The 23,178-nt window shown below is 56.3% G+C and overlaps 12 protein-coding genes across 12 annotated transcripts; 6 read left to right on the top strand and 6 right to left on the bottom strand.

Moving 5' to 3' along the window:
* Positions 1-96: 96 nt before the first annotated feature.
* Positions 97-3,621, bottom strand: N656DRAFT_723954 (uncharacterized protein). The gene is made up of 3 exons (XM_064812526.1): positions 2,583-3,621; positions 2,097-2,531; positions 97-2,045 (listed from the first exon to the last, which is right to left on the bottom strand). The coding sequence occupies exons 1-3, from the start codon at positions 3,439-3,441 to the stop codon at positions 313-315; spliced, it is 3,027 nt and encodes a 1,008-aa protein (XP_064674084.1). The 5' UTR covers positions 3,442-3,621; the 3' UTR covers positions 97-312.
* A 130-nt stretch (positions 3,622-3,751) lies between these two features.
* On the top strand, positions 3,752-5,541 carry N656DRAFT_745624 (uncharacterized protein). The gene has a single exon (XM_064812908.1). It carries the CDS (start codon positions 3,829-3,831, stop codon positions 5,128-5,130), a length of 1,302 nt encoding a protein of 433 aa, XP_064674083.1. The 5' UTR covers positions 3,752-3,828; the 3' UTR covers positions 5,131-5,541.
* N656DRAFT_826342 (uncharacterized protein) lies at positions 5,222-6,750 on the bottom strand. The gene is made up of 2 exons (XM_064818479.1): positions 6,643-6,750; positions 5,222-6,583 (listed from the first exon to the last, which is right to left on the bottom strand). The coding sequence occupies exons 1-2, from the start codon at positions 6,685-6,687 to the stop codon at positions 5,504-5,506; spliced, it is 1,125 nt and encodes a 374-aa protein (XP_064674082.1). The 5' UTR covers positions 6,688-6,750; the 3' UTR covers positions 5,222-5,503.
* Positions 6,751-6,920: 170 nt separating this feature from the next.
* On the top strand, positions 6,921-9,194 carry N656DRAFT_774786 (NADH dehydrogenase I, D subunit). The gene is made up of 3 exons (XM_064814340.1): positions 6,921-7,790; positions 7,892-8,633; positions 8,735-9,194. Exons 1-3 carry the CDS (start codon positions 7,098-7,100, stop codon positions 8,749-8,751), a joined length of 1,452 nt encoding a protein of 483 aa, XP_064674081.1. The 5' UTR covers positions 6,921-7,097; the 3' UTR covers positions 8,752-9,194.
* Positions 9,195-9,357: 163 nt separating this feature from the next.
* Positions 9,358-11,177, bottom strand: N656DRAFT_794810 (uncharacterized protein; the record flags this gene model as incomplete). The annotated part of the gene is made up of 2 exons (XM_064817337.1): positions 9,358-10,428; positions 10,548-11,177. 2 exons carry the CDS (start codon positions 11,175-11,177, stop codon positions 9,358-9,360), a joined length of 1,701 nt encoding a protein of 566 aa, XP_064674080.1.
* Positions 11,178-11,737: 560 nt separating this feature from the next.
* Positions 11,738-12,675, bottom strand: N656DRAFT_255619 (uncharacterized protein). Its single transcript, XM_064809013.1, has 2 exons — positions 12,486-12,675; positions 11,738-12,236 (listed from the first exon to the last, which is right to left on the bottom strand). Exons 1-2 carry the CDS (start codon positions 12,584-12,586, stop codon positions 11,822-11,824), a joined length of 516 nt encoding a protein of 171 aa, XP_064674079.1. The 5' UTR covers positions 12,587-12,675; the 3' UTR covers positions 11,738-11,821.
* Positions 12,676-12,764: 89 nt separating this feature from the next.
* On the bottom strand, positions 12,765-14,297 carry N656DRAFT_700934 (ubiquinone biosynthesis hydrox; the record flags this gene model as incomplete). Its single annotated transcript, XM_064810904.1, has 2 exons — positions 12,765-14,065; positions 14,123-14,297. 2 exons carry the CDS (start codon positions 14,295-14,297, stop codon positions 12,765-12,767), a joined length of 1,476 nt encoding a protein of 491 aa, XP_064674078.1.
* Positions 14,298-14,706: 409 nt separating this feature from the next.
* Positions 14,707-15,993, top strand: N656DRAFT_774782 (uncharacterized protein). Its single transcript, XM_064814339.1, has 2 exons — positions 14,707-14,945; positions 15,005-15,993. The coding sequence occupies exons 1-2, from the start codon at positions 14,936-14,938 to the stop codon at positions 15,571-15,573; spliced, it is 579 nt and encodes a 192-aa protein (XP_064674077.1). The 5' UTR covers positions 14,707-14,935; the 3' UTR covers positions 15,574-15,993.
* Positions 15,994-16,587: 594 nt separating this feature from the next.
* N656DRAFT_794807 (uncharacterized protein) lies at positions 16,588-17,345 on the top strand (the record flags this gene model as incomplete). Its single annotated transcript, XM_064817336.1, has 2 exons — positions 16,588-16,841; positions 16,913-17,345. 2 exons carry the CDS (start codon positions 16,588-16,590, stop codon positions 17,343-17,345), a joined length of 687 nt encoding a protein of 228 aa, XP_064674076.1.
* Positions 17,346-17,376: 31 nt separating this feature from the next.
* Positions 17,377-19,995, top strand: N656DRAFT_700786 (kinase-like protein; the record flags this gene model as incomplete). The annotated part of the gene is made up of 2 exons (XM_064810892.1): positions 17,377-17,873; positions 17,973-19,995. The coding sequence occupies 2 exons, from the start codon at positions 17,377-17,379 to the stop codon at positions 19,993-19,995; spliced, it is 2,520 nt and encodes an 839-aa protein (XP_064674075.1).
* A 466-nt stretch (positions 19,996-20,461) lies between these two features.
* On the top strand, positions 20,462-22,170 carry N656DRAFT_745605 (translation factor; the record flags this gene model as incomplete). The annotated part of the gene is made up of 2 exons (XM_064812907.1): positions 20,462-21,774; positions 21,817-22,170. Exons 1-2 carry the CDS (start codon positions 20,710-20,712, stop codon positions 22,168-22,170), a joined length of 1,419 nt encoding a protein of 472 aa, XP_064674074.1. The 5' UTR covers positions 20,462-20,709.
* N656DRAFT_723932 (snare-like protein) lies at positions 22,122-23,037 on the bottom strand (the record flags this gene model as incomplete). The annotated part of the gene is made up of 3 exons (XM_064812525.1): positions 22,122-22,787; positions 22,849-22,935; positions 22,998-23,037. 3 exons carry the CDS (start codon positions 23,035-23,037, stop codon positions 22,309-22,311), a joined length of 606 nt encoding a protein of 201 aa, XP_064674073.1. The 3' UTR covers positions 22,122-22,308.
* Positions 23,038-23,178: the final 141 nt, after the last annotated feature.

Below are 23,178 nucleotides of genomic sequence, written 5' to 3'. Positions count from 1 at the left end.
CAGGGGTCGAGTGCGCCAAGCTGCAGTGGCGTCATTGAGGGTGGGTCAACTTGGGGCAGCGGGGTCACCTGACACCCTTGACCCTAACCTCCTGATGTCCTGCCTGGTGAAAACCGATCAGAGAGACGTTGCTCGACTTTCTTGGACGTTTATATGCAATATATGTAAATCTTGACAATGGGCAAGAATGATCATAATTCCTAGGCTTGATATCTGCTCACTGAATAAGGACATAGAATCAAATAACAACCTTGCGAAATTCCCCCCCCTCAATACTTCGTCGGTATCCCACAATCATCAACCATCTCGCCATCACCCAAATCCAATCAAATCCCCCACCAGCACCAACCTCCACTTCTCAATCCCCTCTCTCAACCTAACCAACACCCCAGCAGCCAGCATCTTGACCCCTTCCTCCTCCTCGCCCTCATCGCCTCCTCGTAACCTCTGAAAGACCCCCGCAGTCCACTCCTCGGCCTCAACCACCTCGCGCCCAAGTTCCTGACAGACGTCCCTCATCCGGTTCTCATTCACCTCCAACAGCGCCATGAAGCCAAACAGCACCGCCCTCGTCACAGCAAGATCGCCGACGGCCGCAGCACGCACGCTCGTGCCGAGGAGCAGCCGCCACAGCTCGGCCGTCATCTCGGGCAGAGACAAAGTGCTGGGCCCGGCAGCGTGCACGAGCAGGGCGAGCGTTTTGAGGTAAAGCGCGAGGAGATGCGAGTGAAAGAGGATGCCCCGGCTGCGGGACGCGTGCAGAGCCGCTTGGAAGCGGGCTATCAGTGGTGAAAAGAAGGAGGTGGCGATGAGGCTGGCGGTGGTATTCGGGATGGAGCGGACACGGGGCTTGCTGAGGGATTTGTGCTTTGTTATTCTGGGACCTTTGAGACCTTCTTGTCGCTGTTCAGCTTCCTGCAGCTGGGATGTAACAGTGGATAGTTTGAGGATGTCGGGGCCGGTGGCCGCATCGGCGGCGCTGGCTGCTAGCGGAGCCAGAAAGGAAGACGTGAGAGAGCTGGCTATGCCGTCAAGTGCATTGGGCGGGAGGGGTTTCAGGGTTGAGGATGACTGGCTTGTGGACGGGCTTTGGCTGAGATAGAGCTTTTCGACTCGTTCTGGAAGCCTCCTAGAGGGGAATTCTGCGTTCGCGGTGTAATCTGACCTCTCAAGGCCTGCGAGCTCGCGAGCACTGAGTCCCAAGACGACGAGGATCGCGGCCCGTTGTGAGATGGAATAGTCCCCTTCAAAAAAGGTTTTAGCAAACCACTGGCCCATGATGTGCGGCTTGGCGACGACAATAGCAATCATCCCCTGAAGTCGCAGCTCATCAAAGTCTGGCATCTCGAACCTATCACTGAGTCCCACGAGTAGAGAAGCGAGTTCGTCTGCATGCTCCGAAACCTCTGTTCCATAGTTCGCTTTTCGCCGAATAAGGGTTGGTGCGGTTGACAGTGCAAGCTTTTGATGATCGTAGCTGTCTGTATCTCGGAGGTATTTGATTAGGTCCCTGATGTAGACGGGGGCTTTCGGCTTATCACGCCTGATCAAGGTCGGGTCTTCGTCTGAGTCTTCTGGGTCCGAGTCCGGCTTTGCGTAAGGGACGATGTCATCTATTTCAGGTGCCTCCTCGTCACTCAATTCCTCAATGATAAAACCAGTCTGCGGGGGCTTGGTTGCTGGTCTCGTTTCTGGCTTTTTCGCCGGCTTTGGTCGATCGCCCTTTGACCGTGTCTTGATTTGAGGCTTCCAAAGAGGATCCAAAGGGCCAATCTCATCCGAGACTTCGGTCAGCCCCTTATACCATAGCCCCTCACCCTCGTCCGTCTCCTCCATGTGAAAATTGAGCCTCTTGTCTCCTTTATCAACAAGGCCAGAGAGACCCTCGCCGACGACCATACCGAGGAAGCGAGCCCTTTGGTGGGGGGCAGCCAGGCGGTTCGATATGGCGTTGAGCCAGACACTGGACCGCAAAAGCATTGTCAACCTGATCGGCCATAATCTGTGCACGTAGCCGGCACTCAGGAGCAGAACCTGAGCATGGGCTGTACGCTTTGTTAGCTATGCTCACTGAACTCCATGCTCATGACACTGACCTTCCTGCTGCAGCATTGGGGAATGCTTTATGTAGAGTGATTCCCCAAACTGGCTCAGACTTTTCTCGAGGACAGCCACAATATCATCTTTATTCTGTGAAACGACAGCTATTACGGCTCGCCGGATCGCAACCCCTTCCCCAATGCCAGCCCCACTAGAGCCGGTCAGCCAGTCGACCAGGTGCCTTCTCCCGTTCTCGTCTGCACCAAGGATTAAGTTGAGGGCACCAGAAACAGCGGATATAAGCGGCTTGTTTTCCTCTAATTCGCATCGTCCTAAGCGATCAAGGTATTTGGCGGAAAGCAGCTTCAAGATGGAGAATATGACTTGGCGTTGCGTAGTTTGAGGCAAGTTGCTCAACAGAGGACTGAGCCTCGTCGGGTCAGTCCCGTCCTTCAGGACCAGTTGTTCCAGAATATGTCCAATCAGGGCATCTGTGGCGTGTTAGAGCCTGTGACAAACATTCTCCAAGCGGTTCATCTTACCAGAATGACCAAGGCTTCGGGCCTTGACGAAGAACTCTGAAGCAAACTTTGTCTCCTTCAAAGCCATGTCTGACAGCAGCCATGTAGCAATATTCTGACCGAGCCAGAGCGTGTACTGTAGTGAGTCGGCAAGCCAGATATTTTCAGCTCGCCTGCTGAGTTTGCTGGTCTTAACGATTTCCTCAGCCTCGGCAGAAAGTGAAATGATCCGGCCACTACCGAGGGTTGCGAGGGTCAGTTGCACAGCGGGCCTCACCCGTGCTGGCGCATCCTGCCCTGAGGCCGCAACCTCCCATGCTTCGATGAGCCATCGATTGCCTTGAAGAACACGACAGAGCAAGTCAAGGTAAATATCGAGGTTCAAGGCATCATCCGGCCGCTGTGTCTTGCCAGCGGCTTCTGACTTTGCTTCTTGAATTAGAGCGCCTAGACGGAGGAGAATAGCGTTTACTCCGGTAACGCTGGAGAGGCAATGCAGTAACAGCTTCAGACCGGAGTTCTTGCCGCTGTTGGCATCCTCGAGTAGTAATGGCCAGTAATTAGGCGCAATATTTGATACGAGAACCTGAACGAGCCGGGCGTTCACGGGGTTTGGGGACTTGATACTGGGAAATCCGAGACGCTCAGACTCATATCGAGAAAGGAATCTCAAGACAAAAATTAGTAAATCATAGTCCGGTTCATGCCTGAGGATCTCGAGCGCATCTTCTGGTGAATTGGGAGATGTCGTCTGCTGCTTTTGCTTGGCCTGGGGGGTATGGGAGGGCTGATTCTGAATGCTCAGCTCTCTTAGCAACCCTGCCGAATCGTCGCTCTTGTTTATGCGGACTGTGCTGACTGGTTTTAGTAGCTCGTCCATCTTTGCGCGGCAGCGGAGACGACTGGACTTGAGGGAAAATTGCGTTTCTCTTCGATAGTTCTCTAAGCTGGACTGATTAAGCGACTTAGATGAAGGCTAGGATTATAATTTCTTGTTAGCCTTCGGATGAAACAGTGCTTGCTCCCAAGCTTCTGGTTCTCCCATGCCTTTCACTGTGTCATTGGTTCCCGGCAAATCGTCTTGGCTGTTGCGATATTCTCCCGCTCCAAGTGGCTGCCTTGCCAAGCCGCTAGGGTACAGTACCCCAAAACATGCCCCGCAGCCTTCAGTTGATGTGCAACCTCCATCCAATCTTTAGCTCCTGCGATTCACAACCCCGGCACGAATCACTTGGAGACACGCTTTGCGCGCACACCCACGTAAGCCATGACTTCTGACGAAGTGTACCCGGGCTCTGAACCCGCGAGATGGGTCTATCTCGACAGGATTCGAACCCGGCCCGGTCCGTTTACAAATCCAGATGTATTTGATGGTAGTGCCGTGGCCAAGGCCATGGAGAGCATGAAGGTTTTGGTGATTGGAGCCGGCGGCCTGGGCTGTGAGATCCTCAAGAATCTCGCGCTATCTGGGTTCAAGGACATACACGTCATTGACATGGACACGATCGACATCTCCAATCTCAATCGGCAATTCCTGTTCCGCCAGGCAGATGTAGGCAAGTTCAAGGCCGAGGTGGCTGCCGCCTTTGTTGAGAAGCGAGTCAAGGGCGTCAAGATCACACCACACAACTGCAAGATTCAAAACTTCGACGAGGATTTCTACATGCAGTTCCAGCTCGTCGTGTGCGGGCTGGACAGTATCGAGGCACGCCGGTGGATCAACGCGACGCTCGTCAACATGGTTGACGAGGACGTTGAGGACAGCTACAAACCACTTATAGATGGAGGAACAGAAGGCTTCAAGGGCCAAGCTAGGGTCATCCTGCCGACTGTCACATCCTGCATCGAATGCCAACTCGACATGCACGCGCCGCGCGCAGCGGTGCCCCTCTGCACCCTAGCCAGCATCCCGCGACAGCCCGAGCACTGCATCGAGTGGGCACACGTCATTGCCTGGGACAAGGAGAAGCCCTTTCCCACTCTCGACAAGGACGACCCGGAGCACATCACCTGGCTCTACCAAAAGGCCCTAGCCCGCGCCCGCGAGTTCAACATCCCCGGCGTCACCTATTCGCTCACCCAAGGCGTGGTGAAGAACATCATCCCCGCCATCGCCGCCACCAACTCGGTCATCGCCGCGGCGTGCTGCAACGAGGCGCTCAAGATCGCCTCCAACTGCGCGCCGTTCCTTGGGTTCCCAGACGATAACTACATGATGTACTCGGGGAACGACTCCATCTACACGTACACGTTCAAGCATGAGCGCAAGGACGACTGCCCCGTGTGCGGCCAGCAGGCGCGCCCTCTGCCCAACGTCGACCCGGCATGGACGCTGCGCGAGCTGCTCGACTCGCTGGCGGAGCGACCCGAGGCGCAGTTGAAGAAGCCCAGCGTTCGCGCCGAGGGCAAGACGCTGTACATGCAGTCGCCGCCGGGTCTGGAGGCGCAGACGAGGCCTAATCTGGATAAGACGCTGACAGAGCTCGGGTTGGTGGATGGGCAGGAAATAGCGGTGACGGATCCGGCGTTTGCAACGGTTACTTTCAAATTTAGACTCAGGTTTAAGTAATAGCTCGGTATTGGGCTAGACGGCTTCGGGGAGTGGCTTTCCTTTGGTGAGAGCATTTCTTGCGGGGTGCACATACAGGGGCTAAAAGCATGGTACATTAGCGGCATGATACAACCAGGCTTCTGAATACAAGAGATCTCTGGGTCTGCTAACGGCATTCCTATAAGATATTATACTCAGGTGATACGGGAGGCCTGGGTGCACGGTGCAGTCAGAATCCCGTTGACGATTATGGCAGATGTGCAAGGGAACTGAATGACTAACGGCCAAACCAACCCCTTTTTAAATCCGCGCCGTGACGCCATGCCCACCGAGTCTAAGATGTATGTACAGAGAGAAAGGGGTATTTCCCGACCATCAAGACAATTTCTCTCTACCTGACCATGTTGATGACCTGCTTCTCTAGATCCTTGGCCTTCTTCTTCAAATGAGCAACAGCCTCAATAAAGATGGCGTCACTTTCCCACTGGCCGGTACTCTCAACCAGAAAAATAAAATGGTCCCTCCTCCGGCCGAGCTTGACCTTATCCTTGAACTCGGGATGCCGCAAACACTCACGGCTGACCGTGTCGCGCATGGGATCAACAACCACGGCCTTGAGCTCGCCCTCGTGGCCCTCGTAGCCGCTGCCCTTTTGCGCCGCCTCCTTCTTGGTCACCTTTTCAAGCCCAATAACACCCGGCGGGAAGCAGCGGGCGAACTTCTCGGCGTCCTTGCCCAAGATGGGGCGCTCGATGCTGATGACGGGCATGAGCCGGTACGAGGCGGTGGCGACGGGCGAGAATTTGGCGTGGTCCGACCCCACGCCCTTGTGCATGTGCATCGACAGGCTGATCTCCTGGCCCGGCCGCAGCTTGGCGATCAAAATGTCCGGGTTGACGGGCGCGATGGCGTCGGCGCCCGAAAAGTACTTTTCCTGCCGCCCCACGGGGCAGAACTCAATGTCGCGCGCGTAGACGTGGGCGTGCTTGTAAAGCTTGGTCGGGTCCTTCTCGCCGGGCGTGGCGTTTTCATTGTGCTCGCATTTGACGTCGAGCCGCAGGGAGACGGTGTTGAAGTCGTAGTAGCTGCTGTTGATCTGCGACTCGTCGGCTGGTTTCCGCCACCACTTGAGAAAATTGTGCAGGCCCTCGCGGCCGCCCTTGAATGGAATCAGACCTAGCCGGTGCGCGAGCACCTCGTCTTGAATGACGGATGTGTTGTTGTTGATGAAGACGGTCTCGATGGCGAGGGTCGGGATGTCGGCGATCATGATGCGCCGGAAGGCGTTTGCGATCGAGGCATCGCAGCCGATGAGCGAGAAGGATGCTTCATAGGGGTCGTTCTGGTGGAATTCAACGCTGAATCCCTTGCGGAATTTCTCAATGTCCCAGGAGTGGTCCTCGCCAGGGTAGTGGTAGGGAATATCGCTTGATGTGACGTTGGTTATGGTTTCCTCGTGAATACCGATGATCTGCGGGTTTTTAATGGAGTTAGCCATGTAATTCCCGTATGTGAGAAGAAGCATCCAACCTTTCGCCTGTCGAGCTCTTCTTTTGTGGGCGGTTTGTGAGGCATTGTGACGGTTGGGACTGGTTTAGCGGGGTTGTCACTCGCCGTCGCCTATCGCATCTGGAAATCTTGGGCCATGAAAAAGCGGCAGAATATTTTGATACCGCCAGTGAAATCTTGACCGCCTTTAAAGCTTGGCCTGTGCTTTGGCATCCTGCATGCCGGAATTGGCCACTGAGCGAGAGCCTGACGTTCCACCCAATCGGCCCTGGGCACGGGGCTTGGCGAAAGTGGCAACCGCCTGAAGTCACTGAATGACAGGCTTGAGACAGGAACTCCACCAATCTGCAAGCTCAGTGCTAGCCATTGACGCTGGAGAAGAGGCCGCAACCGGGCGAGCACACCCGGCATTCCCTTCTCTTCGACTTCTCTTCCACTTTAATTTTCATATCCCTCCTCTCTGATTCTAGTTGAATATGTCCGCCTCGCTCTACAGGCTAGCCGGGCGGAGCGCCAAGCGGCTCTGCACAAGAACATCATCACCGGTTGCCGCCTCCATCTCACACCCGACCCGCGCTTTCTCCGCCTCGGCCCTCCGTCGCTATGCCGAGCCCGAGAGCTATCAGGGCACCCGATTGATCCCCGTAGGGAGCGACTTCCAGACCCCCGCGCACGCCTATGAGATCCCGTTACCGCAAAGCAGGAACCAGTACAACACGGAGGCGAAAAAATCGCGCGGCGACGACTCGGTCGAGGACCGCAAGGTGCGCCACTACACGGTCAACTTTGGTCCCCAACATCCGGCCGCCCACGGCGTGCTGCGTCTGATTCTCGAGCTCAATGGCGAGGAGATTATCCGCGCGGACCCGCACGTTGGGCTGCTGCACCGCGGCACCGAGAAGCTGTGCGAATACAAGACATACCTCCAGCAGCTCCCCTATTTTGACCGCCTCGATTACGTCTCCATGATGACCAACGAGCAGTGCTTCTCGCTAGCCGTCGAGAAGCTGCTCAATATTGAGATTCCCGAGCGCGCAAAGTGGATCCGGACCATGTTTGCCGAGATCACGCGCATTCTGAACCACCTTATGTCTGTCCTGTCACACGCCATGGACGTCGGTGCTCTGACGCCTTTCCTGTGGGGTTTTGAGGAGAGAGAGAAGCTGATGGTGAGTGGATTTGGTATTTGGGCAACAGCATCCTTCAATTCAAGAGCTGCCGACCCTTCGAGGGAGAAACCAGGCGAAGCTAATACCCGTGCTCATGATAGGAGTTCTATGAGCGTGTTTCCGGCGCCCGTCTGCATGCCGCCTACGTCCGGCCCGGCGGCGTCCACCAAGACATCCCTCTCGGCCTGCTCGACGACATCTACCAATGGGCGACGCAGTTTGGCGACCGCATCGACGAGACGGAGGAGATGCTAACGGACAACCGCATCTGGATCAACCGGCTCAAGGGAATCGGCGTCGTATCGGCCGCTGAGGCCCTCAACCTGTCCTTCACGGGCGTGATGCTGCGCGGCTCGGGCGTGCCCTGGGACATTCGCAAGAGCGCGCCCTACGACGCCTACGACCAGGTCGAGTTCGACGTGCCCGTGGGCGTCAACGGCGACTGCTACGACCGCTACCTGTGCCGCATGGAGGAGTTCCGCCAGTCGCTCCGCATCATCCACCAGTGCCTCAACAAGATGCCCGCGGGCCCCGTCCGCGTCGAGGACTACAAAATCTCGCCCCCGCCCCGCTCCGCCATGAAGGAGAACATGGAGGCCCTTATTCATCACTTTTTGCTCTACACCAAGGGCTACGCCGTGCCCCCCGGCGACACATACTCGGCTATTGAGGCGCCCAAGGGCGAGATGGGCGTCTACGTCGTGAGCGACGGCAGCGAGCGGCCCTACCGTGTGCACATCCGCGCTCCCGGTTTCGCTCATTTGAGCGGCTTCGACCATGTCTCCAAGGGGCATCTGCTTGCTGACGCTGTGGCGGTCATTGGTACCATGGATCTGGTGTTTGGTAGGTGTCTCTTTCTTTTCTATTCTAGGCCCATCCCAAATCCTCGCTTTTTGAAATTCTATGGAATGCTGGAACCCCAAACTAACTTTGCTCCCCTGTAGGTGAGGTTGATCGGTAGACTGGGATGGACAAACAGATTACATTCAAGTTGAGAGAAGGAAAGAAAAGTGGGAATTGCAACCAAGCTTCTCTAATCCATCGGTCAAATGAAGAAACCCCCTCCCCCAAGCGGGCCCCTGTGGTTTGTGATGTGAGAGATTTTTTCCCCGGGCCCATAGACAGATAGATGTGAAACCTGGAAATCCCCAAGGAAGATCAAGATCCGATGGGTTGGGCCGGGGGGAAGCAGAGAAACCGCTTGTTTCTCTCGCGTTGTTGTGTCCTGTCTCGCCGTATTGTTTCGTTTGTCTGGTGCTGTGGAAGGATGGTGCTGTATCATAGCCAGGGAGGGCTGCGAGGCTGGGGGGTTTTCGCTCTTTTGGACTGTGGCAACCCCCCTGCTGTTGCTGAGACGGAGACGAGAACGTAAATACTGTACACTTTCCTCTTCGCCTACAAGCCCTGATGACTTCTCATGTTAGTAATTTTGCTCTGTCTCCTAATGTGAGCCATGGGGTTATGAAAACCTACGCAGACAAGTGCCGCGAGCCCCGGTCGGCGGTTGGCAGCACTAAAACCGCCTTACCCCTGACCAAGCGCGTTATCAAGGATAAGTTTGCTTCAATCAAAGCAAAGTCGAATGCCGACGCACCAGAGGCGGCGCTGGCGACTCCTCCGTCTCCTGTTCGTCCTCCTGTTCCTTCTTGTCTTCATCATCCCCCCCGCCGCATTCACTCGCGCTGTAGTACCTTGCACTTGACCCCTCCAGGCTCAATCCTCCAGCGCTTTCGCCTCTGAGGCTGCGTAGACGGCAGTTCCGCCAGCTGGGCATGTGGGACTCGCCCTCGGGCCCGGCGCCGATGGGCACTCCGCAGATGGCAAGCGTCGGGTTCGGCGGGGCAGCCGAGGCGATGATCTGTTGCCCCTGCTGGCTGTAACCGTGGTGGTAGGCCTCGCCTTGATGATGATGTTGTTGCTGAGCGCCGCCCCCGGCTGCCGGAGGAACTGCTTGACTATTATGGCGGAGCCCGAGGTTCCAGTAGGGCCCCGGGCCGGAGATGGGACCGGAGGCGCCGTGTGGGGCTTGAGGACGCATGCTCCAGGGACGGGCGCCGAACGGGATGGTGTCGGAGTAGGTGGCCGGGGTTGCGAAGTATGGGTTGGCGGGCTGGGGATAGGGGTTGGGATTGGGATGCGGGTGTTGGTAGATGGGGTATTCTCCTGGGTATCCTGGGTAGAGCGTGGTACGTGTCAAGGCGGTCGCTTCGCCCCCGGTGGTGGTTAACTCGCAGGGTACGTTGTTGAAGGGTTGGTTGCTGAACACGAGGGAGAGAGGGTTGTACGCCATTGTGGGTTGTGGGTGTAGCCCGGCGTGCTGCTGCTCGGGAGGGTTCTTTAGGTTTTGGAATGGGAAACGGCCATCGGGTTGGACCTGACGCCTGGTCTGGATCTTGGCGCTGTCTTGCCTGCTTTGCTTGTGCCCTCGCCGACCCTTTTCGTGAGTCTTGTTGATATCTGAGCCCTGGCTACTGTCGACTGAGGTTACGGTTGGCGGAGGCAGGTTGACTTTCGGCGTCTCGCTACCTGCTGTGAAAAAACCAAATATCTCTGTGATCTGGGCAATACGCCGCGAACTGTCGGCAACTTGACCGTCGATATCTCGGGCATTTGGTTCGTTTCCTTCACCTTCCGCGTCCTGAGCAAGAACGTCAGCGATTTCTCTTGACTTGAAGCGGCCAAGGAGAGAAGGCCCCTGTCTCATGAAGATACAAAGATAGGGGTAAACAGAAATAAGAAAATCCAGATTGTACATACCAGTTGCTGCCACAGGCGTACAATCTGCTGGTCTGTTGGCGTCAGTTCTTCGTCCGGAATCTGTGGCCGAAAGGGGGCGAAGTCGGCGTTGCAACTGCACTTTCCAGCAGCGTGCAGCCCACGGTGGTCGGCCAGCCACTCCGCCGCGTAGAGGCTCGGGATGCGGATAGAGACTCGATGCTCACCCGAAGTCGTTACCGTCTCAGAGAAGAGGGCTGGAATCCGGCCATCGCCGATGCCCACGTTGGCACTGTATTGTCTGCTCTCCGAATGTCCATCACTAGACCCGGCAGCTGTCGCTGAGGAGCTGGTCCCGGAAAAGGCTTGATTCCCCGTGAAGGAAGAATCGTCGCCAATCACCCGTGGAGTGGTCAGCAACCCCGGGAAGCACACGTCGCAGCCGCAGGCACCACGCTCATGAAGCCACCGGTGCTCCCATTCCCGGATAAGAACCCAGCGGGAGTGCATCTGGCGCTCGCAGGCTGCGCACATTGTCTCGGCAAAGTACTCCTTGACTGGCTGTATGGTGCAAACCGGGAAGTTATGGCCGGCCGTTGTCATAGGGCAGGGGCGAGCCACAGAGGGCGAGCGGTGGCCGCATTGATACGCGATGTATTCCTGGAAGCACATCGTGGATGAGTTGTTATTGGTGAGGCTCGTTGCCCTCCCAAGGATTCTGTTCTGGAACTCTCAAGGTCAGGGTCGAACGAAAAGGAAATCCTGCAAGAAGCAGAAAGCATCTCGAGCTTGGAGAGTTCAAGGGAAGCAACCTGGTGGGAAATTCTCTAAAGAAAAGGTAGGAGGAGGTGCGAGGAAGGTCTGGTTGCCAGAAACCAAAAAGCTCCGACTTATAATAGCCCAGGTGCTCTTGTAAAACGCTCTGAGTTCGCACAAGTCCACAGCTCTCCAGTAATTCTGGTTGAAAACGGGAGATAGAAGAAGTCTGTGTACAGTGAACTCTCTCCCCACTTACAACTTAAAGCTGCCAGCAAAGCAGAGGACGTTCAGGTACGACCGAAGCCCGCTGGCGAACTTGTGAGCTTGGGAAGCGGAAAAAAAAGGAGTGGTGGAAAGATACAAGAAACAAACAAACGCAGGAACGACTTGGAGGAGCAATGGGAGAGGAGTTTGGGGGCAGGCCAAGGCTCAGGGGCTTACCTGCTCAAGAAGGCCGACGACGGCGTTGGCCAGGAGTGTGTGTGCTCCACGACAGTGGCCTGGTGTGTTTGATTGAATCTTGGGTACGGCCCAAACAACCGGTAGAATGCTCAGCCTTATCCGCCCTGTCTCACTATTGCTGCCACACGAAGGTCACGCAACAGCGTGGTGGGACGGCGGCAGTTTGCTCTGGCTGAGGGTTGAATGATGATCAAGCACCGCGAACGGAACTGCGGAAGACCCAGGTCAGGTCTTATAACATGTTTAGCAAACGATATAAACCGACTGATTACCAGGTTGTGGCGGAAAGTAATGAGCTGAGGAGAGCTATTCCGAGGGATGTACGACAATAGCGGGCATGAAATATTGTATCTATTGTGTTGACTCTTTTCAATAGATCTTGCCGAGCTCAGTCTGCGGGCCTTCATCGCAACCTGTGAGAGCTTGAACGCAGAAGTTAGTGTTTGAATTGCTTCTCCCCTATGGTAGGCATTAATGTGCTCCTGAACAATAGGGGTGATAAGGAAGGACCTGCTGGCTTCCGGATCTATTAGCAGCTTCATGATAAGAGACAGCTAATACAATGTACCTTGACGCACTCTATTGAGATAAAGGCAACAATAGGATCGGGTTTAAACAATCACAGCGCCGAGACCTGGCTCCGGAGCTCACATGACAACCCAGCTCGACCTCGGAGAGGGCCTACGAGACCCTGCAGTCGGGACCAAGACGACGCAGGGTGGCGAGAAGGTGGGTTATAGGCGAATAGCAACCACATACCGGGCAGGAGGTCCTAGGTGGAAGTGTAGGACGATATAAATGAGCCACGTGCCGTATATTCCGTGCGAGTTCATCCCATTCAGATCCCACGGGGCCGACATCAAGGAAACGCTTTAGGCAATTCAAGGCCAGGGCGGATATTCCATCTTAAACGCAAAAGGTTCCCTCAAACAGGTCCATGTTGTCCAGGCGGCATATAATACACTATGGGAACAAATTTGTACAGCGCAGAATCGAGTGTCGGACAGGTCCATGGGGAAAACCTCGGAAGTCGGCGGGTCAAAAGACCTTGATCCCATTTCCAGCAGCCTGCCTCATGAGGAAGGCTTTGAGCGGCGTTAGGGCGTTGACGGCGCTCAAACCCGCCGATCTGAGGTGCACCAGAGGCCCGCTGCCAACCGAGTACAACTTGTGGAGCTTGTCGCAGACTCCAAGGAGCACATGGTTTGCAGCGTACCGCTCGGAGAGGTAGGGCTCCAGCGACATGGCAACGCCGATATCCCATCCGTGGCTGACGGCGTACTCGATAGTATTAGCCAGACTCTGCACGTCACCCTGCCCTTGGTTTAGGCCTTGTCCTGCAAGCGGGTGGATGGTATGAGCCGCGTCGCCAACAAGAGCCACGCGCTCTCCGATGTACGTGTCCGCATGCCGCAGCTTCAGCGGGAACGAGGCAATGCTCCCTTCCTGGACCCCGGTGACGGCCTGCGGAACTGCCCAAGTATCAAACTTGGTATGCTGCAGTCTCCAGGAGTACTCATCAGCCTGGCCTGAGCCCTGGGTGTGCATGTACTCCAGGTCTGTTGGGGTCAACCGGAAGGCGGCGTTCACCATGGCAACGAAGTCCTCGGCTGACAGGCTCTTGAGCAGCGACGCGTTGCTTGGCGTTGTCGACCATACAAGAGTCGAATGGTTGCCTGGTAGAGGAAGCAAGGCGACAGGCCCCGTAGGGAGGAACCTCTGGTAGGCAATCTTAGTATTGGCTCCACCCCAGCCCTCCCCTTCCAGCTCAAGGGTGGCAACGACACCGTGACGGCCATAGTCCCAACCACGAGCTGGAATGCCGGCGAATGTGCGCACGGGGCTGTTTGCGCCATCCGCCCCAACAAGGAGCCGAGCGGCGAGCTGCTTGCCCCCTGATAAATGGACCAACGGCCACTCTCGCAGGTCCAGCTCTTCAGTCTCCTCGCCGTAGGAGATCTTCTCGACCCTTGCGTTGTCAAATGTGGAGACGCCGCCCAGTTCCTCGAGCCGCCTCAGAAGGCCTGATGTAAGGTTGAGGTTCTCGATCATGTATGCAATTGTAGTCCCGGCAGGAGAGGTTGAGCCAGGGGCCCAATCGAACTCGATTCGAGCGCCAGTCACGCCATCCCAGACTTGCATCTCCTGGTATTCCTGAACTCGGTCGCGCTCCATATGTTTCCAGGCACCGATTCTGTCGAGAAACATGGCAGAGGAGGGAGTTAGGGAGCTGCATCTGTTGGAGAAGCTGTCCCGCGGGAGCTTCCAGGACTTCATCTTGGCCAGGTCCTGTGCCTCAACGAGGGCGATTCGGAGGTGCGAAGTGATGGGATTCGACCCTGGCAAGTTGACATATTAGAGAGCACAGAATAGTAGAATTCAACAGCACCACTTACGCAGTGCCGTAAGGAGACTGAGACCCGCGGGCCCTCCACCGACACATACCACATCGTAAATGTCTGGTTGAGCAGCCGAACTCGAATACCCTCGCCGTAGCCCCAATTGCTTGTGGAAGTGCTGTGCGCAAGTCCGACACACATATGCCGCCCGGGCCGCAACCAGTGTGCCCATTGCGCAGTAGCTGCCAAGGTACGAGGCTGTTGTGTCGACGACGAGTTGAAGTCGCGATTGGTCAAGCAACCATCCACCTTTAAGAAGATTAGAAGACGCAATACGTACAACCCTAACCCTGCCTATGTAAATGCTGCCACTTCCAAGGCCACTCCTCTTCCTTTGCTTTGTAGAGTTGTGGTTTCCAACCTCTTACCTTCCATGGCGTTTGCGGTTCACGACCTGAGGTAAATGATTAGAGTAATCGCCAATTATCAGCACAGAAGGCGCATATACAAATACATGCATGGGTTTTTGCTTGGTTCTTGTTTCAGAGTTGCGCCTCATTATGCGCGCCCGCCTGAGATCTCATTGACCAGCCTGAACCTCCCTGTCTCTTTCCAGTGGTAATCACAACTGGGTTTGAACGAGACCTGAACTGTGTCAGATCGCTCATATCTGGTCCATTGTCAATATTTATTGCGCAACCAGCCGGCATAATGATTCAACCGATATAAGCCAACACTCTCCAGGTCCTGCGTTTAAACCTTAGACCGGTAAAGAATCAATTGTTACCAACTCACCTCAGCTAATATACCTTACCTTAAGTTTTAGCGGCCGACGATTGAAGCGATACAGCCATTCAAACAATCAGAAAGATGTCATCCTGTAAGTTCCTCTTCTGCACAAATTAGTTCACCACCCCTAACACCCGGCCACCAAAACAGTCTTAAGCTCCACCGCCAACATCACCCATTCCTCCCGCCTCCCCAAAGGCACTACCCGCGCCCAGGCGCTATCCATGCTCTCCGATTACGAGTTCTTTTTGTCCTGCGACCCGCACCTGGACAAGTTTGAGCGCATTGCGGACCCGGCCGGCAGTCTGGACTCTGCCCCTTCGGTGCCGGACTCGGTTAAATCACAGCTCCGGCGGTCATCATCATCATCACCAGATCCTGTGCCCACGCCGACGTGCTACCGCGTCACGGACATTGTGCACGCCATCCCAGCGGGCATCTGGGACACCAATGTGGTGAGCACGTACGAGTTCACCGATATCAAGGACGGGCTGTTTGTGCGCATCCGGAGCCCGCTGTCGATCGTCATGGACACGTTTTGGCAGATCAGGGAGGTCGAGGGAGAGGACGGGCTGCTGGAGCTGGTCGAGGACGTGAATATCCAGTGCTCCAGGTTGCTGATCGGCCTGGTAAAGAGCCAGTGTGAGAATGGGTGGGCGAAAATCCATGCCAAGATGATTAGCCGGCTGGAGGAGGAGGGCAAGACGGGGAGCGGGTGAGGGTCAGGGTCATGGCGAGACTCGGGGGTAGTACTCTTGGGGCACTCATCTGGCTTGTACTCTTGCAACCGTGGCCACTTGGTTGAGAACCGGTATTTGGAGGGCTCTACACCGGACGGACTGGCAGGTTATTGAGATGGCACTGCGCTGTTTGCACCTCACCCGCTTCTGGAGACAAACTCGACACAAAGACATGGTCGTTTGATCTCCAAGGCGTCCTGAAGATTTGGTGGCCAGACTCTGCAATAGCAAGTTGTGCTAGGGATGGCGACAATGTTCATATCGAAGCCAATTCCAGTGCAGTTCTATCAACGACGGTAAGGGCGTTTAGGACTATCATATACAAGACCTACATTAAGATTCAGGGGTAAGGTAGTCAAGGAGTCAGGGTACAATACAATTCAACAGTACCTAGTTCACAATGAACAGTAAGAGAGCCCAAAAAATCACAAGTACCATCTTCGAGTTGTTTATAAGGCAGGTTCAGAAATCAAAGCCAGTATCAAGCCTCTTCCGCCCCCCTCCTCCTCAAAGTTGGCGGCGGGTGCGCCACCCGCACAACCAGGGCGATGATTGGCCAATTCTCCACGCACGCACGCACGAACGCGGTTTCAGCCTTAACGAGTCCCCACCCCAAACCTTTTATCGGCGACGGCATGGTTCGCGTCTACAACTCCATACAATTCACTATCGCGAGCTAGACTTTGTCTGACGCTGACAACGACCTCAAGTTTTTGGTAAGTGACCTTTTCCGATTTATGAAGCGCTTGTCAACGCACACCAAACCGGGCACGTCGTCGTTCTATTCGAATAACCAGCGCATCCACCGCTGGCTGGCTGTCAATGTGGAATTGCTGGCCTTAACGGCAGCGGCTCTGGTGTTGCTTAAAATGCTCTGTCTTCCCCTGGCATTGAGTTGTGAGTTGACATGGACTCCCTGCACTTCCCTGACTCCTATACCATTCTTTGAACCCCCTATACCCTGCACTAGAAACGTACCTTAGACTGATCGCAATGGACCAGCGGCCTCCCTTTTCCACTTGGGCTCCTCCTAGACAGGGAGTCTGTCGGTGTGGGGGTACTCCTGACCCAGAGGAGGAGGCCCTCTTCACCCGCCACCTGGTCCGCCTCCTTGCCCTTCCCCCTGCCCCCAGCCGCCTCCTTCCCCTTGTCCCCCGGACCTTGCCGTGGGAGTCGCCCTCTGCGAGGGCCAGAGAGAGAATCCTCTTGTGGATTCAGCAGACAGCCTTCCCAGAGGACTGGCAAGCGTTTCATTTACTGATTACTTATTTACTTGAGGCAGTTCGACCATTTGCTCAGTAGCTAACCAAAAGCACAGTGAACCCGCCGGCGCCCTCGAAGTAAACCAGTACTTCGAGGCATCAGAAGGAGACGACCAGGTGAGGATAGTGGAGCTTCCACACGGCTCCCGGATCTTTGAGCTTCCAGGCAGCCAGGTCTGGACAGCGGAGCTCCCCGACAACCAGGTGCGGATAGCGGAGCTTCCAGATAACCAGGTCTGGATAGCCGAGCTTCCAGACAACCAGGTGAGGGTTGCCGAGCTTCCGGACAGCAAGGCGTGGATATCCGAGCTTCCGGGCAGCCAAGTGTGGATAGCAAAGCTTCCAAACACCTGCGTCGCCGAGCTTCCTGACCTGTCCTGGGTCGCGGAGCTTCCAGACAATCAGGTCTGGATTGCCGAGCTCCCGGACAACAGGAGCGACTCTGCATCCTTCGTCACGGCCCCTAGCCGTCGCCCCTCCCAATTCTAGCCAGTCTCAAAGACTGGTTCTGCTAGCCATCATGGCGAGCCTGCAAGTCCGGAACCCGGACTTCTCCTCTTCCAAGCTGAAAGCGGTGGAAGATGCGAAGAAGATGCAGGCAATTGTGGAGGACGAATGCAACAAAGCCGGAAAGGATGTGCCGCCCTACCAACTGGAAGAACTCATTGGGAAGGGAAACTACGGTCGGGTCTACAAGGCGACCGACCTGAAATCAAAGCAGATCGTCGCCGTCAAAATCATCAACATTGAGGAGAGCGACACACTTAACCCCAGGCTCGCTGACACGTACAGCGAGTTTATGAAAGAATTCAGCGCCCTGAAACGCCTCAGCGACAGCGGTGCCAAAAACGTTAACCTTACCCTTGACGTGCTCCCTGTGGGCCAGGCCATGTGGATGGTCACCGAGTACTGCGCTGGAGGAAGCGTGGCGACTTTGATGAAGCCGACAGCACCGGGTGGTCTGCAAGAGAAGTGGATCATACCAATTGTGCGAGAAGTGGCTGAAGCTATCTACTGGTAAGCAAGGAATCCAAGTTTCTTTTTGCTCTTGCTCGTCCTGAGGACCAGCCACCAAAAACTCTCTGGCAAGGAATGGTGTTCTAACTTTATCTGCAGGGTGCACAAGGAAGGTATTATCCATCGCGACATCAAGAGCGCAAATGTGCTGGTCACTGAGGCCGGCGGAGTTCAGCTGTGCGACTTTGGCGTCGCCGGCATTATTGAGTCAAAGCTCGACAAGCGCACCACCTTTATCGGCACCCTTCACTGGATGGCCCCAGAGCTATTCGACCCAAATCCTTCCTACAGCACGCCCGTCGACATCTGGGCATTTGGCTCCCTGGTGTACGAGCTCGCCTCGGGCCTTCCTCCAAACGTTATGGCCGGGTTTAACATACCCCAGCTCGGCCACTATATCAAAACTCACTGTCCCCGACTAGAGGGCGACCAATACTCAGACCAGATCAAGGATCTGGTGGCTTTCTGCTTTGTTGAAGACCCGGCGAAGCGGCCTACGATCCAAGAAATCCAGAAACATCCCTATATTTTCAATACCAGCGACGCCTACCCGACTTCTACCCTTGCCAATTTGGTCAAGGCTTACAAGCTCTGGGAGGCCCAAGGCGGAATCAGAAAGTCCCTCTTCGCGCCCATCGGCTCACAAGGACCCTCGGATTACCCAGCCACAGGTCCGGCCAGTGACGAGTGGAACTTCAGCACCACAGTCGACTTTGACCGGCAGGTGATGGACTCCGACGCCCAGGCCGTGTACGATGTCTACGGGTCCAACGTTGACTTTGAGTTCAATGAGCCGACATCGCGGCCTGCTAAGCCCAAGTCGCGACGCCGGTTGCCCCCGCAACTCCAGCCAGTCAAGGCGCCGCTCGAAAAGGTGTTTGACCCCAACACAATCTCTAACTACGAGGACAACTCTCGTGCATACTACGGCAAGGCTCCTCCTCCACCAACCTCAACGGCGTCGGATCTTCCTCTCCGCGATGATTCACTACACTCGACGCTCCGAGAGTCGCTCATCGACCTCGACGCATCGCTTCACGACGGAGGCGATCTTTCGCAGTTTGTCGATATGGAGACCATCCGGGCCGGAATGCGTGTTCCCAGCGAACCAGACCTTGACGACTACACGGATCTCAACAAGCCGCCATTGAGCGACCCGGCCGACTTGAACCCCAACCGCCGAACACAAGACTGGAAATTCCCGACCATGGCTCCACCGGCGTCGGCCAATCCCGAAATGTCGCGGTTCCCATTCCACGAAGAGCGCCCTAGCATATCCGGTCCTAGCGGGCGGCCCCCGATGATGCACCATCCTACCGACGCGCTCCGGCAGCTTTCCGAGCCGTACGACCTTATGCAGTCGAACACCCAAGACAACCGCATCTCCGTGGGCAGCCTGATCGACCTCGACGAAAGCCTGCCGATGCCAGAGCTTACCCGACCCTCGACAGCAAATTCGGACGCGGCATCGATCAGCGGCTCGGAGCTTGGCGGCGCCAACCCTTTCGACCTGGAACGCCACGCCTCCTTCTACCAGCCTTCTCAACCCACGGCGCGCGAACCATCCATCTACGTCTCGGACGACGGCGAGTTCACCCGCCTGGCAGCCAGGCCCCCACCCAACGAGGACAACCAGTCGGTCATGACAGATTTCGGCCCTTCCAACGGCAGCATCACCAGCTCTTCAGCCACGCACTCCCGCACGAGCAGCTACGACGACGACGGCGGCTACTCTGCGCCCGAGTACGACCAAGAGTATCTCACCATGGGCATGGGTATGGGCAGCAGTGTCAGCCGCGGGCGCAGGGGGTGGAGGGACAACCGGTCGGGAGGAGGCTCGCAGCTGCAGCACCCGAGGGTTGCGGCCGTGGCCTCGATGGGTGCGGGAAGCGGCACGGGTGTCAGTGTCGGTGCGGGCGTGGAGGTGCCCATGGGAGGCGCGCCGGCGCCGCCCTCGGCTAGGGTCATGCAGGGCGCGGCGAGCAGGGAGCAGGTCCGCGCTGATGTGATGCGCTTGCTGGCTAGCTTTTCGGAGCAGTTGAGTGTTACAAATGCGTACGTCTCGTCGCTGCCGGTGAGAACGGGGCGGAGAGGGAGTGAGAGCTATAATGGTAATGCGTAAAGATGGCGGTTTTAACGGGGTTTGTCCGGGGGTTATGGGATTGTTATGGAGTGCGTCGGTCTACCGGGGACGGGTCTCTTTTTGCAGGCGATGGTTTTCTACGGCGATATATACATGGCGATGCGTTACGGACAAGTTCAACGGCAATGGCTTCATCTGGTTGTGTTTAGAGGATGGGTTATGGCAGCATAGCGTGGCAGGTCGGCGGAATTGGCGTTAGAAGCAAGTGGCGACTCTGGAATCTCATTATAGTCGTGGGTTAGCATACATGCTCGGATGAATTCGTCAAGTTTTAAATTCTCCAACTGTCTAATCTGGTCATGGTGCTTTCCAGCTTGATGCAGGTGTGTTGCGGACGATATGGTGATGGATGTGGGAGTTGAAGTTGGGCAGCATCGAGGTTTGAAGCTCAACTTGAAAAGATAAAAATTTGCCGGTGACTCAATTTGAGCTTCGTTGCTTACAACACTGACCCGGACAGCCCTCCAACATCGCTAAAACTCCAAGTCGTATTGCTGCACAAAAGTCAATCTCTAGTTGTCTTCACCGAGGATCAAGTTGGCGGACTTTTCAAAAATCCGTTTTTGTGCCCGCGGGCCTGCTGGCTTCAGTCACCTTTCTCATCGAGTGCACCTCGCTCGAGTTACCCCTTTCACACCCCCAGCCAGGAGTCGTCTGTCGCATACCACACCAGCAGCAGCAACAGCAGCGACAATGAAGACGCGAATTCTCAAAGTGCCACTCACCAGCAACAACGAGGCTGCTTTCGGCCGGTGGGCTACCTTGCCAGATGGCACCCTCGATCTCAGCAGATGGGAGGTCCCCTCATCAACAACAACAACATCATCATCATCAACAACACAAGATGACGACGTGCTCTCCCCTCTGCGTGAAGCAGCCCACCTCCTACGCACAACATCTACTCCCGTCGCCTTCCCCACCGAAACCGTTTACGGCCTCGGCGCCGACGCCACCCGCTCCGACGCCGTCCGGGGCATCTACGCGGCCAAGGGCCGGCCCTCAGACAACCCGCTGATCGTGCACATCAGTGATTTGAGCATGCTCCGCCGTCTGCTGCAGCCAATTCAAACCCAGTCCGAGTCCGAGTCCGAAAGCAAAGCTCAAGCAGATTCAGACCCCATCCCTGTCATCTACCACCCGCTCATAACCCGCTTCTGGCCGGGGCCGTTGACAATCCTCCTTCCCCTTCCCTCAAACCCCACCTCATCCACACCCCCCTCACCATCACCATCATCAGCACCAGTACCAGCACCAGTACTAGCACCCGAAGTATCCGCCGGCCAACCGACCTTCGGCGCCCGCCTCCCGGCCTCCCCGCTCGCACGCACACTAATCTCCCTAGTCGGCAACCCACTCGCAGCGCCGTCAGCCAACGCCAGCACGCGGCCCAGCCCAACCTGTGCGCAGCACGTGGCTGACGATCTCGCGGGCCGCATCGAGCTGGTCCTGGACGGCGGGGTGTGCGATGTCGGTGTGGAAAGCACTGTTGTTGACGGCCTGTGTGATCCGCCTGTGGTTTTGAGGCCGGGCGGGGTGGGGGTTGAGGAGTTGAGAAGTTGTCCCGGGTGGGAACATGTGAGGAGGGGGTATGGGGGTGGTGGTGAGAGTGAGGGTGGGGGGGAAAAGGGGCCGAGGGCGCCGGGGATGAAGTATAAGCATTATAGTCCTAGGGCTAGGGTTGTTTTATTTGAGGTTGGTGGTGGTGGTGCAGCAGGGTGGTTGGATCAGGAGACGGTGGAGGGGATTTTGGGTGCTGTTGTGAACGGAGGTGGTGCGGGTGCGGATGCTGGTACTGCAGAGAAGACGGTGGGTGTTATTCGAACCGGGAAGTGGCCCTTCGCTGGCGGGTTGAGGACTGCTCGCGTGGAGCAGGTAGGTCCGGGGAAGGTTGTCAATGGCGAGGAAGACATAGGGTTTGTGGTCCGGGAGAGCTCGCTTCTCGGCACGGATGGGAACCCCACAGGAGCGAGGGTTCTGGATGTTGATCTGGGAGGAGATATCAAGGGAGTAGCGCACGGCCTGTTTGCCGCCCTACGGGAGCTGGACAGGCTGGGAGCGGACGTCATCCTGGTTGAAGGGGTGAGCGACGGGGATGATATTGCCGCCGCGGTCATGAACAGGCTTAGGAAGGCGGCGTCGGATATTAGAGCTTAGATACGCTAGACGGCATGAGACAGTCTCCCGCGAGACGGATCACATTTGGTTTGCTACCGATGAAGTACAGCACGCCCAGCTTTTTGCACCAAAACACAAACTCCAAGTCATCACAACACCCATCTATCCAGTCTACCCCTATAGACCCTGCCGCAACCAGTCTGTCAGCTTCGCCTTGCCTAGTTGCGCCAGGTTGTTGACGCCCTGCTCGCTGAACGGGTCGATGCGGCTCAGGTTGACGTCTTGCGACGGCGCCTTGCTGCAGCGCTGCACAATGATGGTCGGGTCCGTCTCGAGCACGACGCCGTCGTCGCAGATTTCGTCAATGGCGAGCGAGACGAGGTCGTAGTTCTCGATTATTGTCCGCTTGTCCACTGACTGCTTGAAGAGCAAGTGCAGGCTGTCCCGGAGCGCCAGCAGCACGTTGTAGAGCAGGATCTCATTGTCGTCAACGCTGCCCACCACGTAGAGGGCCACGTCCGACTCCATCTTGTACAGCACGATCCGGTTGTCGAAGAGCAGGATGTCGCCCGTCTGCTTGGCCGTTTTTTGCACGAGCGCCTTCTCGAAGCGCGTCTGCGCCGTCTTGTCAGGGTACGGGTTTTGGGATGTCGGTGCTGTGCGCGGTCAGTGTCGGCGGATGGGTGGGTAGAAAGGAGAATGGAGCCCTCCTCATACCGGCTCCAGCTGGCTGGTTCGTAGCCTGGTGCGGCGGGGTATAGTACTTTGTGAAGATGCGCGACCCGTCCTCACTGGAGAGTATTACTGTGCAAGAGGTCAGCTTGTCTGTAGAGCAAGGCCCAGACTCTCGAACGACTGCAACATACATATAGCGTTGACGCTATACAGCGACATCCCTGGTGACATGTTGGCTGGTAATTCACCGGCTGGCTACCAAGCTGTAGTGATTATATATCGGTGTTGTCGTCCGGGAGCAACTGAGGCCGGGTATCGCAAGATCGGGAGAATCGCAGATGGGTGTCTGGCTGGTACTGAGGTACGCATAGG

Source organism: Canariomyces notabilis, assembly GCF_033297395.1.
Source record: "Canariomyces notabilis strain CBS 508.74 unplaced genomic scaffold N656scaffold_2, whole genome shotgun sequence".
NCBI lineage: Eukaryota > Fungi > Ascomycota > Sordariomycetes > Sordariales > Chaetomiaceae > Canariomyces > Canariomyces notabilis.
Note: the sequence above shows the minus strand (reverse complement) of the source record. Positions and strands in the feature narration are given on the sequence as shown.

Excerpts from the sequence above, each read along its gene's own strand:
- N656DRAFT_774786 (XM_064814340.1), top strand. The coding sequence starts at position 7,098 with ATGTCCGCCTCGCTCTACAGGCTAGCCGGGCGGAGCGCCAAGCGGCTC. Across the intron at positions 7,791-7,891 it reads AGGAGAGAGAGAAGCTGATG|GAGTTCTATGAGCGTGTTTC; the intron begins GTGAGTGGATTT and ends TGCTCATGATAG.
- N656DRAFT_723954 (XM_064812526.1), bottom strand. The coding sequence starts at position 3,441 with ATGGACGAGCTACTAAAACCAGTCAGCACAGTCCGCATAAACAAGAGC. Across the intron at positions 2,532-2,582 it reads CCGAAGCCTTGGTCATTCTG|ATGCCCTGATTGGACATATT; the intron begins GTAAGATGAACC and ends AACACGCCACAG. Across the intron at positions 2,046-2,096 it reads CCCAATGCTGCAGCAGGAAG|CCCATGCTCAGGTTCTGCTC; the intron begins GTCAGTGTCATG and ends CAAAGCGTACAG.
- N656DRAFT_745624 (XM_064812908.1), top strand. The coding sequence starts at position 3,829 with ATGACTTCTGACGAAGTGTACCCGGGCTCTGAACCCGCGAGATGGGTC.
- N656DRAFT_826342 (XM_064818479.1), bottom strand. The coding sequence starts at position 6,687 with ATGCCTCACAAACCGCCCACAAAAGAAGAGCTCGACAGGCGAAAG. Across the intron at positions 6,584-6,642 it reads AAGAGCTCGACAGGCGAAAG|ATCATCGGTATTCACGAGGA; the intron begins GTTGGATGCTTC and ends AAAAACCCGCAG.
- N656DRAFT_255619 (XM_064809013.1), bottom strand. The coding sequence starts at position 12,586 with ATGTCGGCCCCGTGGGATCTGAATGGGATGAACTCGCACGGAATATAC. Across the intron at positions 12,237-12,485 it reads CACCTAGGACCTCCTGCCCG|GTCCTTCCTTATCACCCCTA; the intron begins GTATGTGGTTGC and ends GGAAGCCAGCAG.